Source organism: Lontra canadensis, unplaced genomic scaffold (genome assembly GCF_010015895.1).
Source record: "Lontra canadensis isolate GAN:19392208 unplaced genomic scaffold, GSC_riverotter_1.0 scaffold39, whole genome shotgun sequence".
NCBI lineage: Eukaryota > Metazoa > Chordata > Mammalia > Carnivora > Mustelidae > Lontra > Lontra canadensis.
This window is the reverse complement of record NW_022631033.1, coordinates 253,457-280,969: the sequence shown is the minus strand read 5'-3', so window position 1 is coordinate 280,969 and position 27,513 is coordinate 253,457. Positions and strand designations below refer to the sequence as shown.

At 39.7% G+C, this 27,513-nt stretch overlaps 2 protein-coding genes across 2 annotated transcripts; both read right to left on the bottom strand.

Moving 5' to 3' along the window:
• Positions 1-5,662: 5,662 nt before the first annotated feature.
• On the bottom strand, positions 5,663-6,640 carry LOC116874923 (olfactory receptor 12D2-like). The gene has a single exon (XM_032869981.1). It carries the CDS (start codon positions 6,638-6,640, stop codon positions 5,663-5,665), a length of 978 nt encoding a protein of 325 aa, XP_032725872.1.
• A 17,681-nt stretch (positions 6,641-24,321) lies between these two features.
• LOC116874922 (olfactory receptor 24-like) lies at positions 24,322-25,245 on the bottom strand. The gene has a single exon (XM_032869980.1). It carries the CDS (start codon positions 25,243-25,245, stop codon positions 24,322-24,324), a length of 924 nt encoding a protein of 307 aa, XP_032725871.1.
• Between the last annotated feature and the right edge of the window lie 2,268 nt (positions 25,246-27,513).

The following is a 27,513-nucleotide window of genomic DNA, read 5'->3' as shown; positions in this document are numbered from 1 at the left end:
CATTTTAAAATTTCTGCTCACTATTGGGATCTTTCTCCTTTTATAGAACCTCCCTTAATTTTTCTGGCAGGGTCAGTTTAGTGGTCACATATTCTTTCAGCCTCTGCCAGTCCTGGAAGCTCCTTATCACTCCATCCATTCTGAATGACAGCCTTGGTGGATATAGAATTCTTGGCTGCTTGTTCTTCTCATATAGTACCCTGAATATGTCTTGCCATCTCCTTTTGTCTTGCCAGGTCTCTGTGGACAGGTCTGTTGTTATTCTGATGTTCCTCCCTCTGTACTTAAGGAGTCTCTTCCAACTGCCCTTAAAATGATTTCCTTGGTTCTAAGATTTGGGAATTTTACTATTACATGCCTGGGCATTGGTCTGGTTCTTCTTGATCTTGGGTGGGGTCCTCTCTAACTCTAGGACATGAATCCTTGTTTCTTTCTCTAGATTAGGGAAATTCTCAACTGTGACCTGCTCAAATATATCTTTCAGTCCTCTCTCTCTCTCTCCAACCCCTCAGGGAGTCTAATAATTCTGACATTTCTCTGATTCTGTTTTTATGGTTTCTAAGTTCTTTGTTCCAGGCCTCCTCCTGATCCTTCTTTACTACCAGTTCATCTTCTAGATCACTAATTTGTTCTTCTGCCTCATTTACCCTAGCTGTTAGAGTATCTAGATTAGATATGGTCTCACTGATAGCATTTTTAAGTTCTGCCAGATCAACTCTCACTTCTGCCCTTAAAGAATCTATGTTGCCATTAATGCTTTTCTTCCTCATAGCTATTGTCTGCATAACAGTTACCCTGAAGTCTATTCTTGATATCTTGCTCATATCCATATCCATTAGTTCTGTGGCAGAGGTCACAGTCTGAATTTTTCCTGTGTTAGGGAGTCCTCCTCTTATTGATTCTGTTGGGGGGTAGTTGAGGGAATGTAGAGAGTCCAAATTATTGACCACAACTGAAGCAAGATGCACCTTAGGTGTGTCGGCCTCTTGTTTTTCCTGCCTGTCTTCTGCGGGAGGGTCCTGCTGCACACGCTGTTACTCAGGCCACCCCTTTTGGGCAGAGTTGCCCTGCCCCCTGTTGGGGAGGGATGGGCTCAGTGAAAACTGGTTTTTGGAGGCTTTTGTTCTCTAGGGGCTTTCTCTGGCAGCTTTCTGTGTCTCTTCCAAGAATCAGAGCAGATATGGCCATATCCAAACTTCTGCCTCAGAACAGAGAGATTGCAGTCTGTTCTCCATTGAGCCCTTCAGGCCATACTGACTCCATTTTTGTCTGTGATGTTGAAAACTACAGGGACATGGGTTGTGTGCCCCTCAGCAGCACTCCCAGCCCTTGTTTCCAGGTCTAGGCACATCTCTGTCTGTTGTGCTTCTAAAACCCCTGGCTTCCTCCAGTTCACATGCACAACCCTACAGCTCCAGGTTTCATTCTGGGAAGCTGCCCTAAAGTCCTTCCCTGTCACTACTGGTCTGCAGGTCTGTGCCCAGTCCCCAGCATAGGAGGCTTTTTTGCTCCTCTCTCTCAGGATCCTGGAGGCTCCCTCTCTCTTCCATTTATCTTCTGGTATCTGCCCACAGAATAATGGCTCCCTGCTTCATACCTCAAAACCAACCCCCAGAGATATTCTGTTTGTAGAGATCCTGATATATCTTCTTACATCACAGGCTGATTTTGTGGGTGTTCAGAGTGGTGTGGTAGATATCCAGCTCAATTCTGAGCACCAGTTGAAATAGGGTCCGCTACTCCTACACCATCTCTGCCCCACCCTCAAGGATTTTCGAGTTGCTTTAGATGATGAAATAAAAGTGAAGAAACGGTGGTGCTGGATCTCCAGCTCCTAGGTGAACAATTGCAACCACCACTCTTCAGTGCACCCTCAGAGAAAGGCAGTCAATCCCTTTCACATGTGCCAAACTCCACAGACTCCTGAAGTGCACACCTGCACCAGTCCTTCCAGGAGAAGGAGCTTTTTGTTACCTTTTAGACAGACTATCTCAAAGTTGCTGTGTTATTTCTATTGTGTCATCTCATGAAACAGACAGTGTTTGTTTTACCACTTATAGTGATGCTATTTCTGTTATTGATTAGTGGGGTCAGGTGGTGTCAGTATGATCTGCATATTATTCAATTTCCAATCAAATTTTCACCTAACAATTTTAGCATCCATTCATGATTATTATTATTTTTTTTTTTAGAGAGAGAGAGAGCGCGTGATTGGGGTAAGGGGAGGGACAAGGGAAAGGAGAAAGAGAATCACAAGCAGGTCCACACTCAGGATGGTGTCTGATGTGGGGGCTGGATCTCATGACCCTGATCACCATTTAGTTGAGTAAGAAACAATACTTGAGGAACCATTCCCAACAAGCTCATTTGTACCTTGATCTGATATAGGTGAAAATATGTAGACTTTGAACAGGTGCTGTAATGGGATGAGACATTAGGATTATTTGGAAGGAGAGTGAGTGTGCTTTGTAGGCATGGACAATGTTAATTATTAGTGGTGAGAGTTGCAACCAGGATGGATTGAGGATGTCCACAAAAGTTTTGATGTTCTTTCCTGTGAAAGGTAGGGATTTCCTCTCTGTGAAGTTTAGTTGACCTGTGACTACTGTGACCAGGACAGTATGGTAATGGTGATGTTAATACTAGTCCTTGGGTCTGTCCATGAGATGTCTGGCAGTTTTGCCCTGGTCTGCTGGTACCCATGTGGAAATTCAACCCTGAGGCATCTGTGCTGCAAAAGCACAGGACACCCACAAGGAGAGACTGGAGAAGGAGAGACACAGAGTTTGTGAGCTCTCAACTATTCCATGCCTAGATGCTCAAGTGCGCCCAGCCATAGCCCAAGGCATTATCAAGCAGAACCAACACTTCCCTGCTGTGTTCTTCCAAGTTTCCGAGCCTCAGGATAATGAAAGTTAGTTAAGTGTTTGAAGCTCCTGTGTTTGGGGATGCTAGTGTGTGGGGATGCAGCACTAGATAACCAGATAATGATGGACTCCTCTCTGGTTCACTGCCTCTTGTGTAGGTTGGATTACGTAAAAAATTCTGATAAACAGAAATGATGACCTGATCTGGAGCTGCCCAGACAGCTGCCATTGCTGTGGTTTTGGGTACAAGTAGAAGATCTGCATCCCCAGGGACTGCGACTCAGAACCTGCTCTGCCAGCAGCCAAGGGGGAATTTATATGGGCTCTGCAGCACCCACAGGGGACCAGGCTGAGGCTTCTCTCTGAGAGAGAGGTCAGGGTGCAGTTTGCTTTCCTCTAAACCTACAAAAACCATCAAAAGCGGTCAAGGCGAGAGGAAAAAAAAAAAGGTGAACAAACATAAAAACCTCCAGAGAACAAAAGCCTGAAAAAACCATTTCCTCAGAGCCCACCCCCTTTAGGGGGACTGGAGGACTTAACTCAGGGAACATCATTGACTGAAAACCCACATGGCAGGCTCCACCCCCAGAAAACCAACCAGGAAAGAAAAAAAAAAAAAAAGACTACAAGAGAACAACCACCACTACTTCATAGATACAACTTTTATTTTTTATTTTTTATTTTTTTAAAAGATTTTTTATTTATTGATTTGACAGAGAGAGATCACAAGTAGACAGAGAGGCAGGCAGAGAGAGAGAGAGAGAGAGAGGGAAGCAGACTCCCTGCTGAGCAGAGAGCCCAATGTGGGACTCGATCCCAGGACCCTGAGATCATGACCTGAGCCGAAGGCAGTGGCTTAACCCACTGAGCCACCCAGGCACCCCACAACTTTTATTTTTAACTCGTTCCCACTATTCTGGTTCATTTTTTTTATATAGATAATTTTTTAACCTATTTACGATCACAGTGAGTGTCCAGTACATCAAATTCCATAATAACCTTCTAACCTGAACTTTTTGATACATACACCTGTATTTTTCTTTTGCATTTCTATTTTTTTAAAATTTTTTAAAATTTTAGTTTAGTGTAGTATAGTTTATTCTTCTTTTATTTTTCTTTTCCTTCTTTCTTTTTTTAAAGATCCTATTCATTTATTTGACAGACAGAGATCACAAGTAGGCAGAGGCAGGCAGAGAGAGAGGAGGAAGCAGGCTCCCCACTGAGCAGAGAGCCCGATGCAGGGCTTGATCCCAGGACCCTGGGATCATGACCTGAGCCAAAGGCAGAGGCTTTAACCCACTGAGCCACCCAGGTGCCCCTATTTTTATTTTCTAATATTCACACAGAGTTAAACTTCAAGGTAATCCCCTTTCCCCAATCAATGCTACCCCTATAGGTAAGCCAATTTTTAATCCCCCTTTATCTTAGGAAAGTTGAGTCCTTTAACAAAGATATCAAGATATATCCAGGAAGAATCAAAACAACTTTCCTTGCCTACACTGAGAATTTATAACCACTCTCCCATCTTTTTCTTCTGCCAGTGTTTCTGTGTTTTTGTGTTTGTCCTGATAGTATATAAATCTTATACTTGGGGTTCTTTTTGATGAGGTTCTTCCTTTATGTGTGTGTGTGTGTGTGTGTGTATGTATCTTTTTTTTCTCTTGTCACATACTTTTATCAGAAATGATGACCTGAGACAGTTCAGGATAGAAGGTGCATAAAGGGGGAAGATAGAACCAACATAGGAGTGAGGTCAGAACCACATTGTTTTGGGCTCATGAAAGTGAATATGGAGAATGAGCAATCAGTCCCTGAGCTCATAAAAGCTGGCCATACTCTTTATCTTGTCTCTAAATAGTCACAAATGCTGGCCGCCACCAATCTGCAAACCCAGCAGCCATTCCCTGGGACTTAGAAAGTAAGGAACATAGTGTCCCCTGCAATGAGCTCCAGAAATGCCTCAGTCATTATGATGTAGTAGCTTTAACTCTGTGTGAGTTCGGTAACAAGTAAGGAAAATAAGAAAGCATTTTGATGAATTCTGCACATTTCACCAGTATTACATCATATTATATCACAATGTTTTTTATAATTTGTGAAAATAAGCATATAAATAAGAAAACAAAATGAAAATTAGGAAGGGTTTTGAAGCTCATCATTTTTCATGACCAAAAACTGAGGGGAAAATCATGTTCTAATGAACTTGAGAGGGATTCCTGAGATTTTTTTCCCCCCCAATCTGACTCAACTTTCAATATTTCACAGTAATCTTTTACTGTTTATCAAGTTGACATTAAAACACTTCTGGGGATAGAGGTTTCAGAATTCTCGATAAACCATTGGCTATTTTATCCCTGTTAGTTAGTGTTTACGTCATTTGTTTTAATTACTTTCCTTCCTGCTTAGAGAAAAAGAAGTCATGACACATTGCTTAAAAATTCCTCCTAAGTAATTTTCAAATTGCCCTTTTTTATCTAATTGAGTAACTGTGGCTCAAAATTCAAATCCTTAAAATATAAAGCATAATAATTTTATTGCTTACATTAAAATATGTTAACTTAGGGGGACCACACAGATAAACAGCCTTAAGTACTATTCAGCTACCCAATAGATGGGTAATATAGGCGTATTTCTATACCTTGTTTCACTAAAGAATACATAGCCAATCAGTTTTATCAGCTGATATCCTAAAACCAAATTCAACATTTAGAATCCATGGCTGGTATCCAATATGTTCATCTTTCCCTTATGCTACTAGGAATTTAAGCAGGCTGGCCTTTCTCATTTATCTTTCCTTAGCTGCTTCCTTCTATTATGCATATTGTACATGATCTGAGAAGAGGTATAACCCCCCCTTTTCTGATCACAGTACTCAAGGCCCCTTTCACTTCCTTGTTCCTTAAAGTATAGATCAGTGGGTTTAGTACAGGAGTGACCACACTGTACATGATGGCAGGTGCCAGGTCCTGTTCCATGGAACTGCCTGATGCAGGACGAATGTAAGTGAAGAGAACAGGAGCATAGAAAAGAATGACCACCATGAAGTGAGAGGCACACGTGGACAGTGCTTTGTGAAGTGTGCTGCAAGAACGAGACTTGGAGAAAAGAGAGATGATAATGTAGAAGTAGGAGAGAAGTGTTAGGGAGAAGGAGCCCATGGAAATGGTCCCTGTAACTATATTGAGAAGCCACTGGTTGAGCTCGGTGTTTCCACAAGCCAACTCCAGCAAAGGTTTGACATCACAGAAGAAGTGATGGATCTGATTAGAGTAACAGAAGTTCAAGTGAGAGGTCATTATGGAATGCAGCAGGGCATGGAAAAAACCAGTGGTCCAGACAATGACAGCCATCTGGGTACAGAGCTGATAATTCATGATGACAGAGTAATGCAGTGGCCTGCAGATAGCCACAAAGCGGTCAAAGGCCATCACAGCCAACAGCAAGGCCTCTGTGCTGCCCAGGAAGTGGAAGAAGTGAAGCTGGCTTATGCATCCCAAGAAGGAAATTGACTTGTGTGCAGAGAAGAAGTTCTCCAGCATCTTTGGCAGTGTCACTGTGGAATAGCAGACATCTAGACATGATAGATTTCCCAGGAAGAAATACATGGGTAAATGGAGTCTCGAATAAGAGATGACAATCATCAGGACAGCTCCATTCCCAACCACACTGACAGCATAGATTGCAAGAAAAACCATGAAGAGATAAGGCAGCAGTGCTTGGTTGTCTGTTACTCCCAGGAGGAGAAATTCAGTGACTGAGGTTTGATTCAGCATCACTTAAGAGAGAAGATAAAATATTATATAGAATGATGAGATCAGAGTCTTTGCAGCTGAGGATTTTCTCATCTACACAACAACATTTTGAGGGAAAGCATTGTTTTACATAGTTCTAAGATCAGGAAACGTACAAGATTTGGATCATTGGACTATTGAGTATGACAGTGACATGTTGGTTATGGGACATGACTGAACAACTTTTTTCCCATATTAGATTTTTCATTAATATTTTTCTTTCTCCCAGAGACTCAGAGCATGTTGCCAGACTACCATCTTCTCTGGCTGTGAATATCTACTTTCTTTTTAAAAATAAATTTTAAAAAATTTTAAAAAGATTTTACTTACTCATTTGACAGAGAGAGAGTGCACAAGCAGGGGAGCAACAGGCAGAGGGAGAGGGAGAGCACCCTGCTGAGCAGAGTGCCCAATGCAGGACTTGATTCCAGGACCCTGAGATCATGACCTGAGCCTAAGGCAGATGCCCAACTGACTGAGCCACCTGGGTTCCCCAAGCATCTATCATCATCATCATCTTCTCCTTCTCCTTCTCCTTCTCTTCCTCCTCCTCCTCCTCCTCCTCCTCCTTCTTCTTCTTCTTCTTCTTTTTCTTCTTCTTTGTTTTTTAAAAAAGATTTTGTTTATTTGACAGGAAGAGATCACACGTAGGCAGAGAGGCAGACCGAGGGGAAGGGGGAAGCAGGCCCCTTGCTGAGCAGAGACCTCCCTCCCATGTGGGGCTTGATCCCAGCACCCTGGGATCATGACCTGAGCTGAAGGCAGAGGCTTAACCCACTGAGCCACCCAGGTGCCCCAAGCATCTATCTTCAAATTTAACTTTCCTTTAATCTACCTAAGTCAACTATCACAGGGGACAATTAAGTATCCCACAACACTGCTACCTCTTGACCTAGTATAAAACCACCTGATAGGTTTTTACTTAAGAAAAAAACAGACAAGGAGAGAATGATAAGAATGATAAAGTCTGGATTGAGATTACAGACATTGGAGTGCCTCCTGAGGAAGAGGAGTCTTTCAAAGTTTGAGGAATCCCTGAGAGGAGATTAGAGAGTAGATGTGACTGGAATAGAGTGGGTAGATGAGGGAACACTTCTAGGTGGCCCATGGGATTCTTGGCAGTATAGCTGGAGGACGTTTTGAACAATTATCCAATCTGTGCTGTAGTTCCATGCAAGGCTGGCTTCAAGCAGTTCAGACTAGCTTTCTTTGACAGCCACATGTGTTTTACACACTGGTAAAACCCACTGCTGTTTAAGACACAATGATATGCCAAATATCATTTTTGGTTCTCTGACTCATAAAAGTAAATTGTTTCAAAAATTCATTTGGGGGCACCTGGGTGGCTCAGTGGGTTAGGCCGCTGCCTTTGGCTCGGGTCGTGATCTCAGGGTCCTGGGATCGAGTCCCGCATTGGGCTCTCTGCTCAGTGGGGAGCCTGCTCCCTCCTCTCTCTCTGCCTGCCTCTCTGTCTACTTGTGATCTCTCTCTGTCAAATAAATAAATAAAATCTTTAAAAAAATTCATTTGGGGGAACAAACCTTTTTCTAACATTTAAAGAAAATTAGTAATCAGACTCATTTGTACTGATTTATTTCATTGCAATTTTCATACTCAGAGATTACATATTTACCTTAGAGAGTATTTAAAGAAGTAGGCATGATGAACTGAAAATGAGATATGGCAATGAAAATGTATAAAGAGCCTTCATAATTCACAAATGTGAAGAGGAATCCATCATAAGGTAGGAAACTAACTCTGAATCCTGGGCATTTGACTTGAATATGAACAATTCCACAGAAAACATGGGCCCCTCTCCAGCCTATCTCCTGCGGCATTCTCTTACCTGATTGAATGCTCAAATTCACAGTCTGGAAAGCTTTTCAGGTGTACACTCCCAAGGATTATAAAGAGTAGAAAGTTATTTGAAGCAACTGTTCATATTGAGATGGCAGCATGAGCTCTTCATCCTCAGAAACCTCTTCCTCTCTTTCTGAAATTTCTTCTTCCTCTGATAAGTCACAGACTTTAGACATATAAATACAGAGAGAGCATGTCCTCCGGGTCTGAGCAGGATCTCTGTGAGTATAAACAGTATACTTCCCCTCAGCTGCAATTCAAGAAACTTCCTCATGGGGAATTCCTATCTTGAGTTCCATCTCTTTTGTTTTTTTCTCCCTTACTATGTTTCTTCCTTAGTTGCAGAATCTTGGATAGCACTATTCCCAGTGTCCTCCTATATTTTCTTAGTTCAGTTATCTTTTATTCTTTTATCACCTTCGGGACTTCCCTGAAAAAACTTCGTGAAGAAAAATTAATAAATTTTGGAATGACAATTAAGGAATGGGGTCAGTTATGTTCCATTGAGCCATACAGAATGATGATTATCTTTACTATTCTATTCATTTATTAATGTGGGTTTTTTGAAAACAAAGACAGGGGAATAAGGAGTAGTATTACTTTTGTTTAGCTTAAATCTGACTCTTCACTGTTTGTAATAGCACTAAGTTATTTTCCTTAATTTTGGGATCCCAAAGCTCACATTTCTCTCTAGGGGAATGGGGCTGGTCTCTCCCACATGTATCCTTGCTTCTTGCTGGATCCTGCAGGTGAGAATATTCCATATGCTTCATCCAAGGAATATCTATATGCTATCTGACATCTATCCAAACTTTCTGATCACAGTTATAAACACCATGTACTTTGTCCATCTTTCTATTGTAATCAATTTTTGTTGATTTTCAGAAATTCATTGTATATTTATCACATTAAAAATTCCTTGCTCACTCTGAGAAAAAGAGTTTTGGAGGGGAGGGAGATAGGGGGTTAGGTGGGCCTGGTGGTGGGTATTAAGGAGGGCACTTACTGCATGGAGCACTGGATGTGGTGCATAAACAATGAATCTTGGAACACTGAAAAAACAAAATAAAATTTTAAAAAATTCCTTGCTCAGGTACATGCTGTAAATATAATGGAAAAAAATATTGTGTATTCATTGTATGTTATTGTTCTGAGTTCCTTACATGTATTAGCTCATTTAATTCTTTCCAGCATTCATGGAGGGAAGAACTAAAGTCATTCCTACTTTACCACAAGAAAAATGGGACTTCAAGGATTTAAGTAAACTCATTGTTTCCTCCCAACTTTATTGAGGAATAATTGACAATTATAGTTACATATATTTCAGGTGCAGAGTGTGATGAATTGATTTACATGAACATTGTGTAATGATTACCACAATCAAGATAATTAACTCATCTACCATCTCACATTGCAGACTCATGTGTGGAGATAATGCTTAGGATCTACCATCAGCAAATTTCACTGCAATTAAATGCTAATGTTTTTCAATAAATTGTGAAATTAGGGTTCAGCCTAAGGCTCTCCAGTTCTAAAGATAACTGCAGTGTAGTCTCCATTCTTTCAAAATACCACCCACCTCAATTTACCTACAGTTCCTGCAGATGTTTAGAAATCTAGCATGAGTCACATGTCTGGCAATTTTCCTCTTTATGTTTTGTCTCTCTGAGGTCTCATTTGTAAATTATTTTCCTCCTCAAGTCAAAATTAAATTGTCTTAAATATTCTCTTATCACTAAGCAAGCTTCATGGCCATGTAACTGCTACAGTCTCACAGGATGCTGACATGCCTGATTTAATGCTCTGTTTCCATCATCTTGAAATTCTTAGTAGTTTTGAAAAAGGAACCCTGAATCTTTATTTTGCACTGAGCTCCACAAATTATGTAACTGGCCTTATTCATTGATTAGAGTCTTTATTTGCCATTTAGAACTGTAGCCTTTTAGGGTGGATGTTTACATGTTGTGAGAGCATCAGCTGGAATTGGCTCCACTTTGTTTCTCTGCAGACAAACTGTGACGCTTTTTTTCACAAATATGAAGCCATCTCTATAAAATTCCAAGCCCCTCTCATACACAGTCTAGTCTTCCACTTCCCCCCCATTGAACAAATTGTCTTTTAATTAATAATATTTTATTTTAGGACTTCCTATCTTACAGAATGTACCAAACACTTACTCTTCTTTTTTTTAGATTGAAATTTATCATACATTTTTAAAATTTATTTTCAGCATAACAGTATTCATTGTTTTTGTACCACACCCAGTGCTCCATGCAGTCTGTGCCCTCTCTAATACCCACCACCTGGTTCCCCCAACCTCCCACCCCCCACCTCATCAAACCCTTCAGATTGTTTTTCAGAGTCCATAGTCTCTCATTGTTCACCTCCCCTTCCAATTTCCCCCAACTCCCTTCTCCTAACTCCCCATGTCCTCCATGCTATTTGTTATGCTCCACAAATAAGTGAAACCATAAGATAATTGACTCTCTCTGCTTGACTTATTTCACTCAGCATCATCTCTTCCAGTCCCATCCATGTTGCTACAAAAGTTGGGTATTCATCCTTTCTGATGGAGGTATAATACTCCATAGTGTATATGGACCACATCTTCCTTATCCATTTGTCCATTGAAGGGCATCTTGGTTCTTTCCACAGTTTGGCAACTGTGGCCATTGCTGCTATAAACAAGAACTGAAAAAATTCATGGAAACCAATGAGAATGAAGACACTTTGGTCCAAAACCTATGGGATACAGCAAAGGCGGTCCTAAGGGGGAAATAAATAGCCATCCAAGCCTCCCTCAAAAAAATCGAAAAATCCAGAACACAGTAGCTCTCTCTACACCTTAAAGAACTGGAGAATCAACAACAAATCAAACCAACTCCACACATAAGAAGGGAAATCATCAAGATTAGAGCTGAGATCAATGAGGTAGAAACCAGAGATACAGTAGAACGTATCAATGAAACTAGAAGCTGGTTTTTTGAAAGAGTCAATAAGATCGATAAACCATTGGCCACACTAATCCAAAAGAAAAGAGAGAAAGCCCAAATTCATAAAATTATGAATGAAAAGGGAGAGATCACAACGAACACCAAGGAAGTAGAAACAATCATCAGAAGTATTTACCAACAGTTATATGCCAATAAGCTAAGCAACCTAGATGAAATGGATGCATTCCTGGAAAACTGTAAACTCCCAAAATTGCACCAGGAAGAAATTGACAACCTAAATAGACTGATATCTAGTAACGAGATTGAAGCAGTGATCAAAAACCTCCCAAAAAACCAAGAGCCCAGGACCTGATGGATTCCCTGGGGAATTCTACCAAACTTTCAAAGAAGAAATAACACCTATTCTCCTGAAGCTGTTTCAAAAAATTGAAGCAGAAGGAAAACTTCCAGACTTTTTCTATGAAGCCAGCATTACCCTGATCCCCAAACCAGGCAAAGACCCTACCAAAAAGGAGAATTTCAGACCAACATCACTGATGAATATGGATGCTAAGACTCTCAATAAGATCCTAGCAAACAGGATCCAGCAACATATTAAAAAGATTATCCACCATGACCAGGTGGGATTCATTCCTGGGCTACAAGGATGGTTCAACATTCGCAAATCAATCAATGTGATAGAACAAATTAATAAGAAAAGAGAGAAGAACCACAGGGTCCTCTCAATTGATGTGGAAAAAGCATTTGACAAAAACCAGCATCCGTTTCTGATTAAAACACTTCAAAGTATAGGGATAGAGGGATCATTCCTGAACTTCATAAATTCTATCTATGGAAGACCCACAGCAAATATCATCCTCAATGGGAAAAAGCTTGCAGCCTTCCCGTTGAGATCAGGACACGACAAGGATGCCCACTCTCACCACTCTTCTTCAACATAGTATTTGAAGTCCTAGCAACAGCAATCAGACAACAAAGAGAAATAAAAGGTATCCAAATTGGCAATGAAGAAGTCCAACTCTCTCTCTTCGCAGATGACATGATTCTTTATATGGAAAACCCAAAAGACTCCACCCCCAAACTACTAGAACTCATACAGCAATTCAGTAACGTGGCAGGATACAAAGTCAATGTACAGAAATCAGTGGCTTTCTTATACACTAACAATGAAAATACAGAAAGGGAAATTAGAGAATCGGTTCAATTTACAATAGCACCAAGAACCATGAGATACCTGGGAATAAACCTAACCAAAGAGGTAAAGGAACTGTACTCGAGGAACTACAGAACACTCATGAAAGAAATCGAAGAAGACACCAAAAGATGGAAGACCATTCATGCTCTTGGATCAGAAGAATAGACATTGTTAAAATGTCTATACTTACTCTTCTTTTTAAAAATGCCTCAGGAACTTTGACAGCTCACTTCCCAAGCAATTTCAATGTTGTAGTAAACTTTGTTTATGGAAGGGAAAGCTACAGCCAGCATGTAGTAATGGGTTAAAATAGAGATCCTTGTCAAGTGAGGCTGTGGAGAAAGGGGAACCCTCCTACACTGTTGGTGGGAATGCAAGTTGGTATAACCACTTTGGAAAACAGTGTGGATGTTCCTCCAAAAGTTAAAAATAGAGCTACCCTTTGACCCAGCAATCATACTAGGTATTTATCCCAAAGATACAGATATAGTGAAAAGAAGGGCCATATGCACCCCAAAGTTCATAGCAGCAGTGTCCACAATAGCCAAACTGTGGAGAGAGCAGAGATGCCCTTCAACAGACAAATGGATGAAGAATATGTGGTCCATATACACAATGGAATATTACTCAGAATATTACTCAGAATATTACATCAGAAAGGATGAATACCCAACTTTTTCATCAACATGGATGGGACTGGCAATTATGCTAAATGAATAAGTCAAGCAGAGAAAGTCAATTATTATATGGTTTCACATATTTGTGGAACATAAGGAATAGCATGGAGGACATTAGGAGAAGGAAGGCGGAAATGAAGAGGGGTGGATTGGAGGTGGAAATGAATGATGAGAGACTATGGACTCTGAAAAACAAACTGAGGGTTTTATAGTGGAGGGGATGGGAGGATGGGTTAGTTCTGTGATGCAAATATTGCATGGTGCCCTGGCTGTTATATGCAAACAGTGAATAATGGAACACTACATCAAAAACTAATGATGTACTATATGGTGACTAATATAACATAGTAAAAAATGTGGAGATCCTTGGGTAAAACCAGGAATCTTGAAAGATGACATTTCAGTGAGATGGTGTGTGATAGACAAAGTTCCTCTGCTGTAGATATTATGGAATGTTTGCCCTTCATGGTGTTTATAGGTTCATTTTACCCTAACTAATACCTATAGGAACTCCCAAGACAAGGTGTAGCCTAAACATTGTTCTTAGGATGGTTATATTCCTGGATCCTCTTGCTGAAGTAAATATATATGAAGGTATATATTCAGAAATGCCATGAAGAATATTGGTTGAATAAGCAGCAATGGCCACAATTGCCAAACTGTGGAAAGAACCAAGATGCCCTTCAACAGATGAATGGATAAAGAAGATGTGGTCCATATATACAATGGAATATTATGCCTCCATCAGAAAGGATGAATACCCAATTTTTGTATCAACATGGATGGGACTGGAGGAGATTATGCTGAGTGAAATAAGTCAAGCAGAGAGAGTCAATTATCATATGGTTTCACTTACTTGTGGAGCATAAGGAATAACACGGAGAACATTGGGAGAAGGAGAGGAGAAGGGAGTTGGGGGAAATTGGAGGGAGAGACAAAGCATGAGAGACTGTGGACTCTGAGAAACAAACTGAGGGTTTTGGAAGGGGTGGGTTTGAGGGGTTGGGTGAGCCAGGTAGTGGGTTTTAAGGAGAGCACATATTGCATGGAGCACTGGGTGTGATGCATAAACAATGGATCTTAGAACACTGAAAAAATAAAGTTTAAATAAAAAAAGAATATTTGATGATATAATTGCGGGCATAAATCATTCTTCATATTATTTGGATAATTTCCAAATAATTTACTGATTTTAGAGAATTTCCATTGTGATGACTAGTTTCTTATGACAGTTTTTAGGTGAATGATGCTCTATTTTTTCAATAACTTGACATAGGAAATAGCAACAGCCTTGTCACTGAGTTTCTTACAAACTGGCAGTTATTAGTTTAATTTTAGATTAATTACTGTAGTTGTAAGTTCTCCTGACATGATCAATACTGTTTTTGTGACTGTGTCCCAGCTTCTACTGAGCTGAAATAATTTTATCACAGTTTTCTCCTTCTTATACTGTGAAGATTTTATATATTCAATATCTGTAAAATTAAAGAGTTCAAAAATTTGTTACAAGAAATACCTGTTGTAATTAATTAATTGCTATTTTGTGTTTTTATGGTGAAAATTTCTTTTTTTCTCATGTTTTAATATTACATTTCTTATTTTTTAATTTAATTTAATTTTTTCAGTGTTCCATGATTAATTGTTCATGCACCACAGCCAATGCTCTGTGCTCTCCTTAATACCCAAAACTAGGCTCATCTATCCTCTCACCCCCTCCCTTCTAAAATCATCAGTTTGTTTCTCAGAGTCCACAGTCTCTCATGCTTTGTCTCCCTCTCTGATTTACCCCAATTCACTTTTCCTTTCCTTCTCCTAATGTCCTCCATGTTATTCTTTATGCTCCACAAGTAAGTTAAACCATATGATAATTGACTTTCTTTGCTTGACTATTTCACTCAGCATAATCTCCTCCAGTCCTGTCCATGTACCAGTCCCACACCCACCTCCCCTCAGGTGACCACCACTTAGTTAGGAGTCTGTTTATTGGTTTCTCCCAATCTCTTTTCTTCCCCTTGTCCATCTGTTTTGTTTCTCAAATTTCACTTACGAGTAAAATCAAATGGTATTTGTCTTTCTTTGACTGACTTACTTCTTTTAGTATTATAGTCATTAGCTCCATCCACTTCATTGTAAATAGCAAGATTTCATTCTTCTTTATGCTGAATAATAGTCCATTATGTGTGTGTATGTGTATGCATATCTATCATCTATCTATCTATCTATCTATCTATGTATCATCTATAATGTATATATAAAATATCTTTATCCTTTCATCTATTGATGGACACTTGGGATGTTTCCATAATTTAGCCATTGTCAATAATGCTGCTATAAATATATGGTTGCATGTATCCCTTTGAATTAGTGTTTGTACTTTTTGGAATTCTATTTGTAACTTTTTTTAAAAGATTTTATTTATTTATTTGACAGAGAGAGAGAGATCACAAATAGGCAGAGAGGCAGGCAGAGAGAGGAGGAAGCAGGCTCACCGCTGAGCAGAGAGCCCAATGCGGGGCTCGATCCCAGGACCTTGAGATCATGACCTGAGCCAAAGGCAGAGGCTTAACCCACTGAGCCACCCAGGCACCCCTATTTGTAACTTTTTGAGGAAACCCCATATAGCACACCAGTGCCTATAGCAGTTTGCATTCTCACCAACAATGCAAGAGAATTTCTTCCCTTCATATCCTCATTAACACCTGTTGTTTCCTGTGTTTTTAATTTTAGCCATTCTGACAGGTGTGAGGTGGTAGCTTATTGTAGTTTTGGCTTGTATTTCCCTGATGAGGAGTAGTGTTGACCATCTTTTCATGTGTCTGTTGGCCCTCTGTGTGTCTCCTTTGGAGAAATGTCTGTTTTTGTTTTATGGCCACTTTAAAATTGGATTATTTGTTTTGTTTTGGTGCTGAGTTGTATAAGTTCCTTATATGTTTTGGATACTAACCATTTATTGGATATTTCTGCAAATATCTTCTCCCATTCCATAGGTTGTGCTTTAGTTTTGTTGATTATTGCCTTCATTGCATAAAAGCTTTTTATTTTGATGAAGTCCCAATAATTTACTTAAAAAAAAAATCTTTATTTATTTATTTATTTATTTATTTATTTTACAATTAAAGATTTATTCACCATGCTCAAGTGGGATATATTCCTGGACTGTAAGTGTCATTCAATACTGGCAAATCAAATAATGTGATCGACTGCATTAATTTTTTTTGTTTTTGTTTTTTAAATTTTTTAATTTTTAAATTTTCAAAATTTATTTTCAGTGTAACAGTATTCATTGTTTTTGCACCACACCCAGTGCTCCATGCAATCCGTGCCCTGTCCAATACCCACCACCTGGTTTCCCCAACCTCCTATTCCCCGCCCCTTCAAAACCCTCAGATTGTTTTTCAGAGTCCATAGTCTCTCATGGTTCACCTCCCCTTCCAATTTCCCTCAACTCCCTTCTCCTCTATAACTCCCCTTGTCCTCCATGCTATTTGTTATGCTCCACAAATAAGTGAAACAATATGATACTTGACTCTCTCTGCTTGACTTATTTCACTCAGCATCATCTCTTCTAGTCCCGTCCATGTTGCTACAAAAGTTGGGTATTCATCCTTTCTGATGGAGGCATAATACTCCATAGTGTATATGGACCACATCTTCCTTATTCAGTCGTCCGTTGAAGGGCATCTTGGTTCTTTCCACAGTTTGGTGACCATGGCCATTGCTGCTATAAACATTGGGGTGCAGATGGCCCATCTTTTCACTCCATCTGTATCTTTGGGGTAAATACCCACTAGTGCAATGGCAGGGTCATAGGGAAGCTCTATTTTTAATTTCTTGAGGAATCTCCACACTGTTCTCCAAAGTGGCTGCACCAACTTGCATTCCCACCAACAGTGTAAAAGGGTTCCCCTTTCTCCACATCCTCTCCAACACATGTTGTTTCCTGTCTTGCTAATTTTGGCCATTCTAACTGGTGTAAGGTGGTATCTCAATGTGGTTTTAATTTGAATCTCCCTGATGGTTAGTGATGATGAACATTTTTTCATGTGTCTGATAGCCATTTGTATGTCTCCATTGGAGAATTGTCTGTTCAGGCTTCTGCCCATTTTTTGATATGATTATTTGTTTTGTGTGTGTTGTTTGACGAGTTCTTTCTAGATCCTGGATATCAACTTTTTATCTGTATTGTCATTTGCGAGTATCTTCTCCCACTCTGTGGGTTGCCTCTTTGTTTTGTTGACTGTTTCCTTTGCTATGAAGAACCTTTTGATCTTGATAAAGTCCCATGAATTCATTTTCACTTTGTTTCCTTTGCCTTCAGAGACTTATCTTGAAAGAATTTGCTGTGGCCGATATTGAAGAGGTTACTGCCTATGTTCTCCTCTATGATTCTGATGGATTCCTGTCTCATGTTGAGGTGTTTTATCCATTTCAAGTTTATCTTTGTGTATGGTGTAAGAGAACAGTCAAGTTATATTCTTCTACACATACCTGTCTAATTTTCCTAGCACCATTTATTGAAGAAATTCTCTTTTTTCCATTGTATATTTTTTCCTGGTCTGTCAAAGATTATTTGACCATAGAGTTGCAGGTGTATATCTGGGCTCTCTACTCTGTTACACTGGTCTTTGTGTCTGTTTTTGTGCCAGTACCATGCTGTCTTGGTGATCACAGCTTTGTAGTAAAGCTTCAAATCAGGCAACATGATGCTCCCAGTTTTGTTTTTCTTTTTAAACATTTCCTTAGCAATTCGGGGTCTCTTCTGACTCCACACAAATTTTAGGATTGTTTGCTCCAGCTCTTTGAAAAATGCTGGTGGAATTTTGATCAGAATGGAATTGAAAGTATAGATTGCTCTAGGCAGTATAGACATTTTCTAGGAGTTTTATGGTTACCTGCCTCCATTTAGGTCTTTAATCCATTTTGAATTTAATTTTGTGTATGGTGCAAGAAAGTGGTCCAGTTTCATTTTTCTGCATGTGGCTTGCCCAGTTTTAAAAACACCATTCATAGGGGCGCCTGGGTGGCTCAGTGGGTTAAAGCCTCTGCCTTCAGCTCAGGTCATGATCCCAGGGTCCTGGGATCAAGTCCCACATCGGGCTCTCTGCTCCACAGGGAGCCTGCTTCCTCCTCTCTCTCTGCCTGCCTCTCTGCCTACTTGTGATCTCTGTCTGTCAAATAAATAAATAAAATATTAAAAAAACACATTTGTTGAAAAGCCTGTCTTTTTCCTATTGGATGTTATTTCCTGCTTTGTTAAAGATTAATTGACCATATAATTATGGGTTTATTTCAGTGTTTTCTATTCTATTCTATTGATCTATGTGTTTATTTTTGTGCCAGTATCATACTCTTTTGATTACTACAGCTTTGTAATATAATTCAAAGCCTTGAATTGTGATGCCTCTTGCTTTGCTTTTCTTTTTCAAGATTTCTTTGACTATTCAGGGTCTTTTGTGGTTCCATACAAATTCTTAGAATTGTTCTAATTCTGTAAAAAATATTTTGATAAAGGCTGTATTAAGTATGTAGATTGCTTTAGGTAATATAATTTTTTAATATTTGTTTTTCCAATCCATGAGCCAGGAATGTCTTTCCATTTTGTTGAGCCTTCCTCAGTTTCTTTCATCAGTGATTATAGTTTTCAGAGTGCAGGTCTTTCACTTCCTTGCTTAAGTTTATTCCTACATACTTTACTATTTTTGGTGAAATTGTAAGTGGGGTGGTTTTCTTAATTTCTATTTCTGCTGCTTCATTATTAGTATATAGACATGCAACAGATTTCTGTACATTGATTTTGTATCCTGAGACTTTACTGAATTCATTTACCAGTTGTAGTATCCCAGTAATACCAGTTGTATGTACATCATTAGTTCTTGATGTAGTGTTCAGTGATTCCTTAGTTATGTATAACACCCAGGGCAAGGAAGGCATATGTGATGTGAACTGGGTTTGCTAGTATTTTGCTTAGTATTTTTGCATCTATGTTTATCAGACGTAGTTATGTTTTTTTTTTTTTTTTTTCTTTGTGGTGTCTATATCTGGTTTTGATGTTAGGGTAATGCTGGCCTCATAAAATGAATTTGGAAGTTTTCCTTCCTCTTCCATTTCTTAGAATAGTTTGAAAAGAGTAGGTATTATCTCTTCTTTAAATGTTTGATAGAATTTGCCTTTGAGGCTGTCTGGTCTTGGACTTTGGGGTTTTTTGGGACTTTGGGGTTTTTTGGGAGTGTTTTGATTACTGATTCAATTTCCTTGCTAGTAATTGGTCTGTTCAAATTTTTTTATTTCTTCCTGCTTCCATTTTGGTACTTTATATGCTTCTAGGAATTTATCCAGTTCTTCTAGGTCATCCAATTGGTAACATATAATTTTTCACAATATTTGCTTACAATTGTTTGCATTTCTGTGATGTTGGTTATTTCTCCTATCTCATTGGAGATTTTGCTTATGTGAGTCTTTCTCTCTCTCTTTTTTTTTCTTGATGAATCTAGCTAGAGGTATATAAATTTTGTTGATGCTTTCAAAGAGCCAGCTCCTGCTTTCAATAATCTGTTCTATTGCTTTTTGTTTGTTTGTTTTGTGTTTGTTTTTGTTGTTTTAGTTTCTACATCATTTATTTCTGCTCTAATTTTTTATTATTTTCTTCCTTCTCCTGGTTTGGCGTTTTGTTTGTTGTTTTTTTTTTTTTTTTCCTGAACTTTAGGTGTGAGGTGAGGTTGTTTCTTTGAGATTTTTTTGCTTCTTGAGGTTGGCCTGTATTGCTATATACTTATGTCTTTGAATTGCTTTTGCTGCATCCCAGCAATTTGGACCATTGTGTTTTAATTTTCATTTGGTTCCATATACATTTGGATTTCTTCATTAATTTCCTAGTTGGCCCACTGATTGTTTAGTAACATGTTATTTAGCCTCCATGCATTTGTGCTCTACAGTTTTTCTTGTTGTTGATTTCTAGTTTCATACTGTTGTATTGAGAAATAATGTATGGTATGACTTTGATTTTTTTTTGAAATTGTTGAGACTTGTGGCCTAATATGTGATCTGTTCTAGAGAATGTTCATTCTATGTGCATTTGGTAAGAATGTGTTTTCTAATCTATTAAATGTTCTGAATATATCTGTTAAATCCATCTGGTCCAGTGTATCACTCAAAGCCACTGTTTCCTTGTTGATTTTCTGTTTGGATGATATGTCCATTGATCTAAGTGGGGCGTTAAAGTCCCCTACTATTACTATTATTATGAAGAAGAGATCCTGCAATGTGTTGCAGTGCAGTGTTTCCTGTTTCCCAGGACATGGCCTCCCAGGGAGTGTCTCTGGTGTAAGTTGAATGTCTCTGTTGTGTTCTTGCCTCTTTTCCCTTTAATTCAGTTTTCTACAGTGGCTCTCTCTAACTGTTTTTGGCAGCATTTTTGTCCCTGGCATGTGAGTGTTGGCGTTTTAAGAAGGTATACACTGGTGTGCTTGCTTATTGAGACCTGGAGTTGCTGCTGCCAGGATGGCCAGCATAAGTGCTGAGGGCATGTGGGTGGAACATGCACTTTTAACAAGGTGTGCCTCAGGCTTCAAGGTGGAAAATTCTTTTGATTAGAAATACAAAGTCAGCCAAACTGAAGAGCACCTCAAATCTGTTTATTCTGAAAATGCATCAAACAATGTTCGATCTTTATGTTTTTTTTAAAATTTTATTTATTTTAAAAATTTCTCTTCAGTGTTCCAGAATTCATTGTTTATGCACTACACCCAGTGCTCCATGCAATACGTGCCCTCCATAATACCCACCAGGCTCACCCAACCTCCCACTCCCCTCCCTCCCAAACCCCTAGATTGTTTCTCAGAGTCCACAGTCTTTCATGGTTTGTCTCTGCCTCCACTTTCCCCCAACTCCCTTCTCTCCATCTCCCCATGTCCTCCGTATTATTCCTTATGCCCCACAAATAAGTGAAACCATATGAAAATTGACTCTCTCTGCTTGACTTGTTTTACTCAGCATAATCTGTTTTTCTTGTGAAAAGAATTCAGCTTGAAAAAGTTGGGAATGGAAAACCTGGGTGGCTCAGTTGTTAAGCATCTGCCTTTGGCTCAGGTCATGATCTTGGGGTCCTGGGATTGAGCCCCATGTTGTGCTCCCTGCTCAGCAGGGATCCTGTTTTTCCCTCTCCCACTCCCCCTGCTTGTATTCCCTCTCTCACTGTCTTTCTGTCAAATAAATAAATAAAATCTTTAAAAAAGAGAGATAAAGTTGGGGCATTCAGAGACTAGGATTTGCTGCTTCTCAGAACTGGGGTACTGTATAAACAATGAACCTTGGAACACTGAAAAAATAAAATAAAGTTTAAAAAACAAAATAAAATAAAATAAAATAAATTGCCCCCACCCCAAAAGTCCATTTCAGATTGCCAAACAAGAGAAGACAGATGGAGAAGGTTTAGTGAAAGCAGGTGCCCTGGAAATGGGGTGGGTTTTTTATGGAAGAGCACTTACTGGAATAGGTCTTAAAAAGTCACATTTTCCAAGAATTCTTTATAGAATGGTTGGAGACTCAGCATATGACTCTAGTCAGAATGAAACCTGGTGCAGCCACTTTGGAAAACTGGGGATTCCTGTGGACTCTGAGAAATAAACCAAGGGTTTTGGAAGGGAGGGGTGTGGAGGGTTGGGTGAGCCTGGTGGTGGGTATTAAGGAGGGCAGTATTTCATGGAGCACTGGGTGGGAGCACAGTGAATCTTGGAACATGGAAAAAATAAATTAAAAAATAAAAAAAAAACCATACGGGATAGAATAGAACATTCTATGTATAATAGAAAAACTTGCAATATAAAACAAAAAATAGGTAAGAAGTTAAGGAGTTAAGGGATATTCCACAGGAATAAAAAATATAAGAAATCTGTAATGTTGCTTCATTCTGAGGGAAAATAGGCTTTCACACAAGAAGCATCACTAAAGGCAAAGAGGGACTTTCTGTGAGGATAATAGATCAGTCACAGGAAATCAAAAGTAATAAATGGATGGAACTTAATTACAGAGTTCTAGAGTAGATGACACATAATGGGGCAGAACTGTAAGGAAAAAATTAACTATGATATTTAGAGATAAACTTCTCTCTCATTAATAGAACAAGTAAGAATTACATGACTTTAACCATACCGTGAGCCAAAATAGAACGTGGACTGAACTTAAAATAAATGTTAATAAATGTATTGCATGGAGCACTGGGTGTTATATATAAACAGTGAATGTTGGAACACTGCATCAAAAACTAATGATGTATTTTATGATGAATATTTTATGATGAATAATGTAATACAATGGAAACAAAAGTGAAAATGAACTTTGGGGACTTCATCAAGATAAAAAGCTTCTGTACAGCAAAGGAAACACTCAACAAAACTAAGAGGCAACCCACGAACTGGGAGAAGATATTTGCATATGACACAACAGACAAAGGGCTGATATCCAAGATCTATAAAGAACTCCTCAAACTCCACACTCAAAAAAGAGATAATCATGTCAAAAAATGGGCAGAAGACATGAACAGATATTTCTTCCAAGAAGACATACAAATGGCTAACAGGTACACGAAAATATGTTCATCATCACTAGCCATCAGGGAGGTTGAAATCAAAACCACATTGAGATACCACCTTACACAAATTAGAATGGCCCAAATCTACAATACAGTAAACAATAAGTGTTGGAGAGGATGTGGAGAAAGGGGAAAACTTCTTGGTGGGAATGCAAGTTGGTGCAGCCACTTTGGAAAACAGTATGGAGGTTCCTCAAAAAGTTAAAAATAGATCTACCATATGACCTGCAATTGCACTACTGGGTATTTACTCCAAAGATAGATGTAGTGAAAAGAAGGGTCATCTGAACTCCAATGTTCATAGCAGCAATGGCCACAGTCACCAAACTGTGGAAAGGACCAAGATGCCCTTCAACGGACGAATGGATAAAGATGTGGTCCATATATACAATCGAGTAGTATGCCTCCATCAGAGACGATGAAATCCCAACTTTTGTATCAACATGGATGGAACTGGAGGAGATTATGCCGAGTGAAATAAGTCAAGCAGAGAAATCCAATTATCATATGGTTTTGCTTACTTATGGAGCATAAGGAATAACACAGAGGACATTAGGAGAAGGAAAGGAAAAGTGAATTGGGAGAAATTGGAGTGGGAGATGAACCATGAGAAACTATGGACTCTGAGAAACAAACTGAGGGCTTTGGAAGGGAGGTGGGTAGGGGGATGGGTGAGCCTGGTGGTGGGTATTAAAGAGGGCACATGTTGCTTGGAGCACTGGGTGGGTGCATAAACAATGAATCTTGGAACACTGAAAAAAATAAAATAAAATTAAGATGTTAAAGAAAATCTTTATGTAAAGGCAATAAAAACATGGGATAAGCCACTAGGTGTAATGTATGTATGTACTATACCTGATTATATATATTATGTTATATGTGTCTGTATGTTCCATTCAATATGCTGTTGTTTAGTGGCAGCCGGTATCCAGCTGAAGGATAGACATTCAGAGAAAAAGAAAAATGCTGTGTTCATACAAACACTACGTGCATGGAAAAACAGACAGACAGGCAGACAGACAGACACACCCTAACGGTGGCTTGGATTAACTTTTCTTTAAATTGCGTTCTAACACTAATGCTATTGAAAATTGATCATGTATTGCCATCACTATGGTCATTTTGATTATCATTGCTCTTTCTATCAACAGACAAATAATGAAGATCCTTACCATGGAGAGAGAGAGAGACAGACAGAGAAACCCCCACCTGAGGTGGGACCTAGATCATAGTTCTCCTGAACTTAGTTTAGTGTTCTTTCCCATCTTTCCCATAGATTATCTAATGATCTGTACCAGCCTTGGTGTTAACTGAGTTGCCTTGTAATTGTGTTAGTGATGTGGAGAGGGATTTCCCCCCAAATGGTTGTTTATGGGGGATTATTCACAATCCTATGAACCCTCTATACCAAGAATCCTTTTCAGTGAACTCTTCACATCCTTATTTCTCAGACTGTAAATGAAAGGGTTGAGAGTGGGAGTTACCAGGGTATACATGACAGCAGCAACCAGCGCCCCCATGGAGTGAGAGGTTGATGGGGGCTTCAGGTAGGTGGCAAAGACTGTGTTGTAGAAGAGGATGACAACAGAGAGGTGTGAGCTGCATGTGTCCAGGGCTTTCTTTTTCCCCTGTGCTGATGGGACCCTAGCCACAGCATGGAAAATATGGGCATAGGAGCTTATGATGCAGAGGAGAGGGCCGAGTCCTAACAACCCGGTCAGAACCATCATCAGGACCACACTGAGGTGGGTATCTGAGCAAGAAAGTTGAAAGAGTGGGCCAAAATCACAGAAAAAGTGGTGAATCTCTTGATTAGTATAGAAATATAACTGATATAGGGACAGAATATGCACCAGAGAGACAAAGTGGGCCACCCCCCATGACCCACCCACCAGTAGCCCACATCTACAGGGAGTCATTAGTAGTGGGTAGTGCAGAGGATGACAGATGGCAGCATAGCGGTCGATAGCCATGACAGTCAAAAGCAGGCTGTCCATATCAGCAAAAGCAGCAAAGAAATATAACTGGGCCAGACATCCAGGAAAAGAAATGGATCCACTACTTGTCCATAGATCCTCAAGCATTTTAGGGGCTGTGGTGGAAGTGAAGCAGAGGTCCACCAGGGAGAGTTGGCTGAGGAAGAAGTGCATGGGAGTGTGGAGGTGTGCATCTGCACCAATATCCAGCAGAAGGAGCAAGTTCCCTAGGAGGCTCAACAGGTAAAGGGCAAGAAAGAGACCAAAGAGGAGCTGCCTGTGCTCTGGGCCTTGGGACAGTCCTACAAGGACAAAGTCAGGAGTCTTGCTGCAGTTCATTCTGGGTCTTGGTGTGCTGCAAGAAAGGGACCATCATGTAGAGGTTGCTCACTATCAGGAACTGAGGTGGAAAGAAGACTTGATCCTGTCTCTTGGTATTTGGTGGGTTTCCCAAAACCATCAATATGAATAATGGATGAAAACCTAGAACAGCAATGGGAGGGACAAGAGTTGGATGTCATAAAGGATGGTCAAAGTGAGAAGCACAAAGACAAGAGAATGAGGGGAACAGCAGAGAATTTCTGGAGTTTTTTTTTTTTTTGCATTTAAAAGAGGCTTCTTAATTAAGAATGAGATGGTATAACTTCTTGTTTGTGAATGTTTTCATCACAAGACCATAAGTCCTTGAAGGCAGAGACTGCATCTCAGTACTTAGCTTGGTGCTTTACACACAGTGGGAGCTCAGTAAGTGCTCCTGCACATCTACACAGTCATTACTCTGTTTCAAGCTGTCATTGATAACTGCAGCATTGGGAGCCTCTGAACAGTTTAATATGCCCCTCTGGCCCCATCAGTATATCCTACACACTGCAGCCAGAGCGATCTTATCAAACAAGAAAATATGAACATGTCACTTCTTTGTTTACAAATAAGTAAACAAATAAGTGTCTGGAGAACCACTCGTCTCAGGAGAATTCAAAACTCCCAACCATGTCCTACAGAGCTCAGTGTTTATTGGGCTCACAATGTCTCATCAGCTTCAGGTTGCCCCATGGTACACTTGTCCTCTGCTCCCCAGCCATGATGACCACATGGCCTTCCCTTCTCTGAGTCACTCTGCTCCTCTTCCCTACCTCAAAGCAGTTGGTGACCTTCTCAGGGAGGTTTCCTTTTACCTCTTTGATGAAGCTGAACCTCCCTATGCTGTGACATTACCTTCATAGAATTTACTAAATTTGTAATGTGAAAGATATAAGCACATTCATCTTCCATTAATATTTATTGAGGGTAAAAAAATATTTATTGAGGGCATTTAGTTAACATTGGAGTCCTTAAGACCAGGAGGGGCAGAGAGTGCACCTCATTTTCTTCTCTGTTGTAGCCCCAGTGCTTGTCATGTGAAAGACAGTATTTGTCACAAGGAGAACAAATACATTAATTAATAGAGAGTGAAGGCCAGAGGACAGTATGCTGTCTTCCTCAAGTGGTTCCTTCCATTTCAACACTTTGTGTAAAAGTTCTTTCTACAAATACCTGAGATATGGGCTGAAGATATGTATCTACTTCTTCTCTCCTGAAAATCCAGACCAATGAGAGTAAGGGTCCTTTTCTTTGAAGTCTTGCTGATTTCAGTCTTTCCACCCCATATTCTCAGTTACCTTCTGTGGGCTTGCATCAGCTCATTCCCAGCTTATTCCATCACAGCTTGGCTGACTTTCCTGCCTCCCCCTCTTGTTGCTGTGATTCATGCTGAGAGCATTTGTGGGAAATGGTAGGACTTCTGTACTGGGCCTGGTCCTACCTTACTCAGGCTCCTTTGACACCTTACTTCTTCCTGCATCACATCTGTCCATCTGTGCCTGGTTATCAAGAACCTCTGTATCAGAATCCTCCCACCTGTAAAACAGGGTTCCCGCTGTTTAAAAGCCCCTGTTCCCCTCTCTCTCGGGCTGCATCCCTCATGGTCATTTCTGCCTTCTTACATGTACCCTCTTTGACTTTAAGCCTCAGGCCTCTTCTCTCTTGACATCCTTCCTTCCTCACCCAAATATTACCTTCAAGGCTCAGTGAAGAATTTATTCCCTTTGCCACCATATTTATCAAATATTCTAACCCTCATTACTTTATTTCTTCTGAATGTATAGATATGTTGATCTAGCCTTAAGTGGATATTGTCTAAAGGTGTTTTCTAATCTTTATGATATATTAATTACCTCTTACCAATTATAAATGCCTTGGGAGTAGGAATTTTTTTCTTTCAAATAGTTCTGTACAGAAACAAGTTTAGCACATGATCTGTCTCAAAGATTATTGCTCCATGACCTCTCTGTAAGTGTTTGGCACAGTTTCCTTTCCTGTTTCCATGAATATGTTCATTACCTCCTTGTTCTAGTAATCCTGAAGTGTTCTGATAGATAAATGATTTAGGATAAAGGGACAGTCTCCCCCCCATTTATGTAGTACATTTTTTATATACTTGAGAACAGAGCTTCTCAAACTTTCACATGCTTGAGAGTCACTTGGAGAGCCAGGTAAGTTACAGGCTTTTGGGCTCCACCCCAGAGATTCTGTTCTTAGGTCTTGGATGAAACATGAGAATTTGCAATT

Coding starts and splice junctions, on each gene's coding strand:
- LOC116874923 (XM_032869981.1), bottom strand. CDS start 6,640: ATGCTGAATCAAACCTCAGTCACTGAATTTCTCCTCCTGGGAGTAACA.
- LOC116874922 (XM_032869980.1), bottom strand. CDS start 25,245: ATGAACTGCAGCAAGACTCCTGACTTTGTCCTTGTAGGACTGTCCCAA.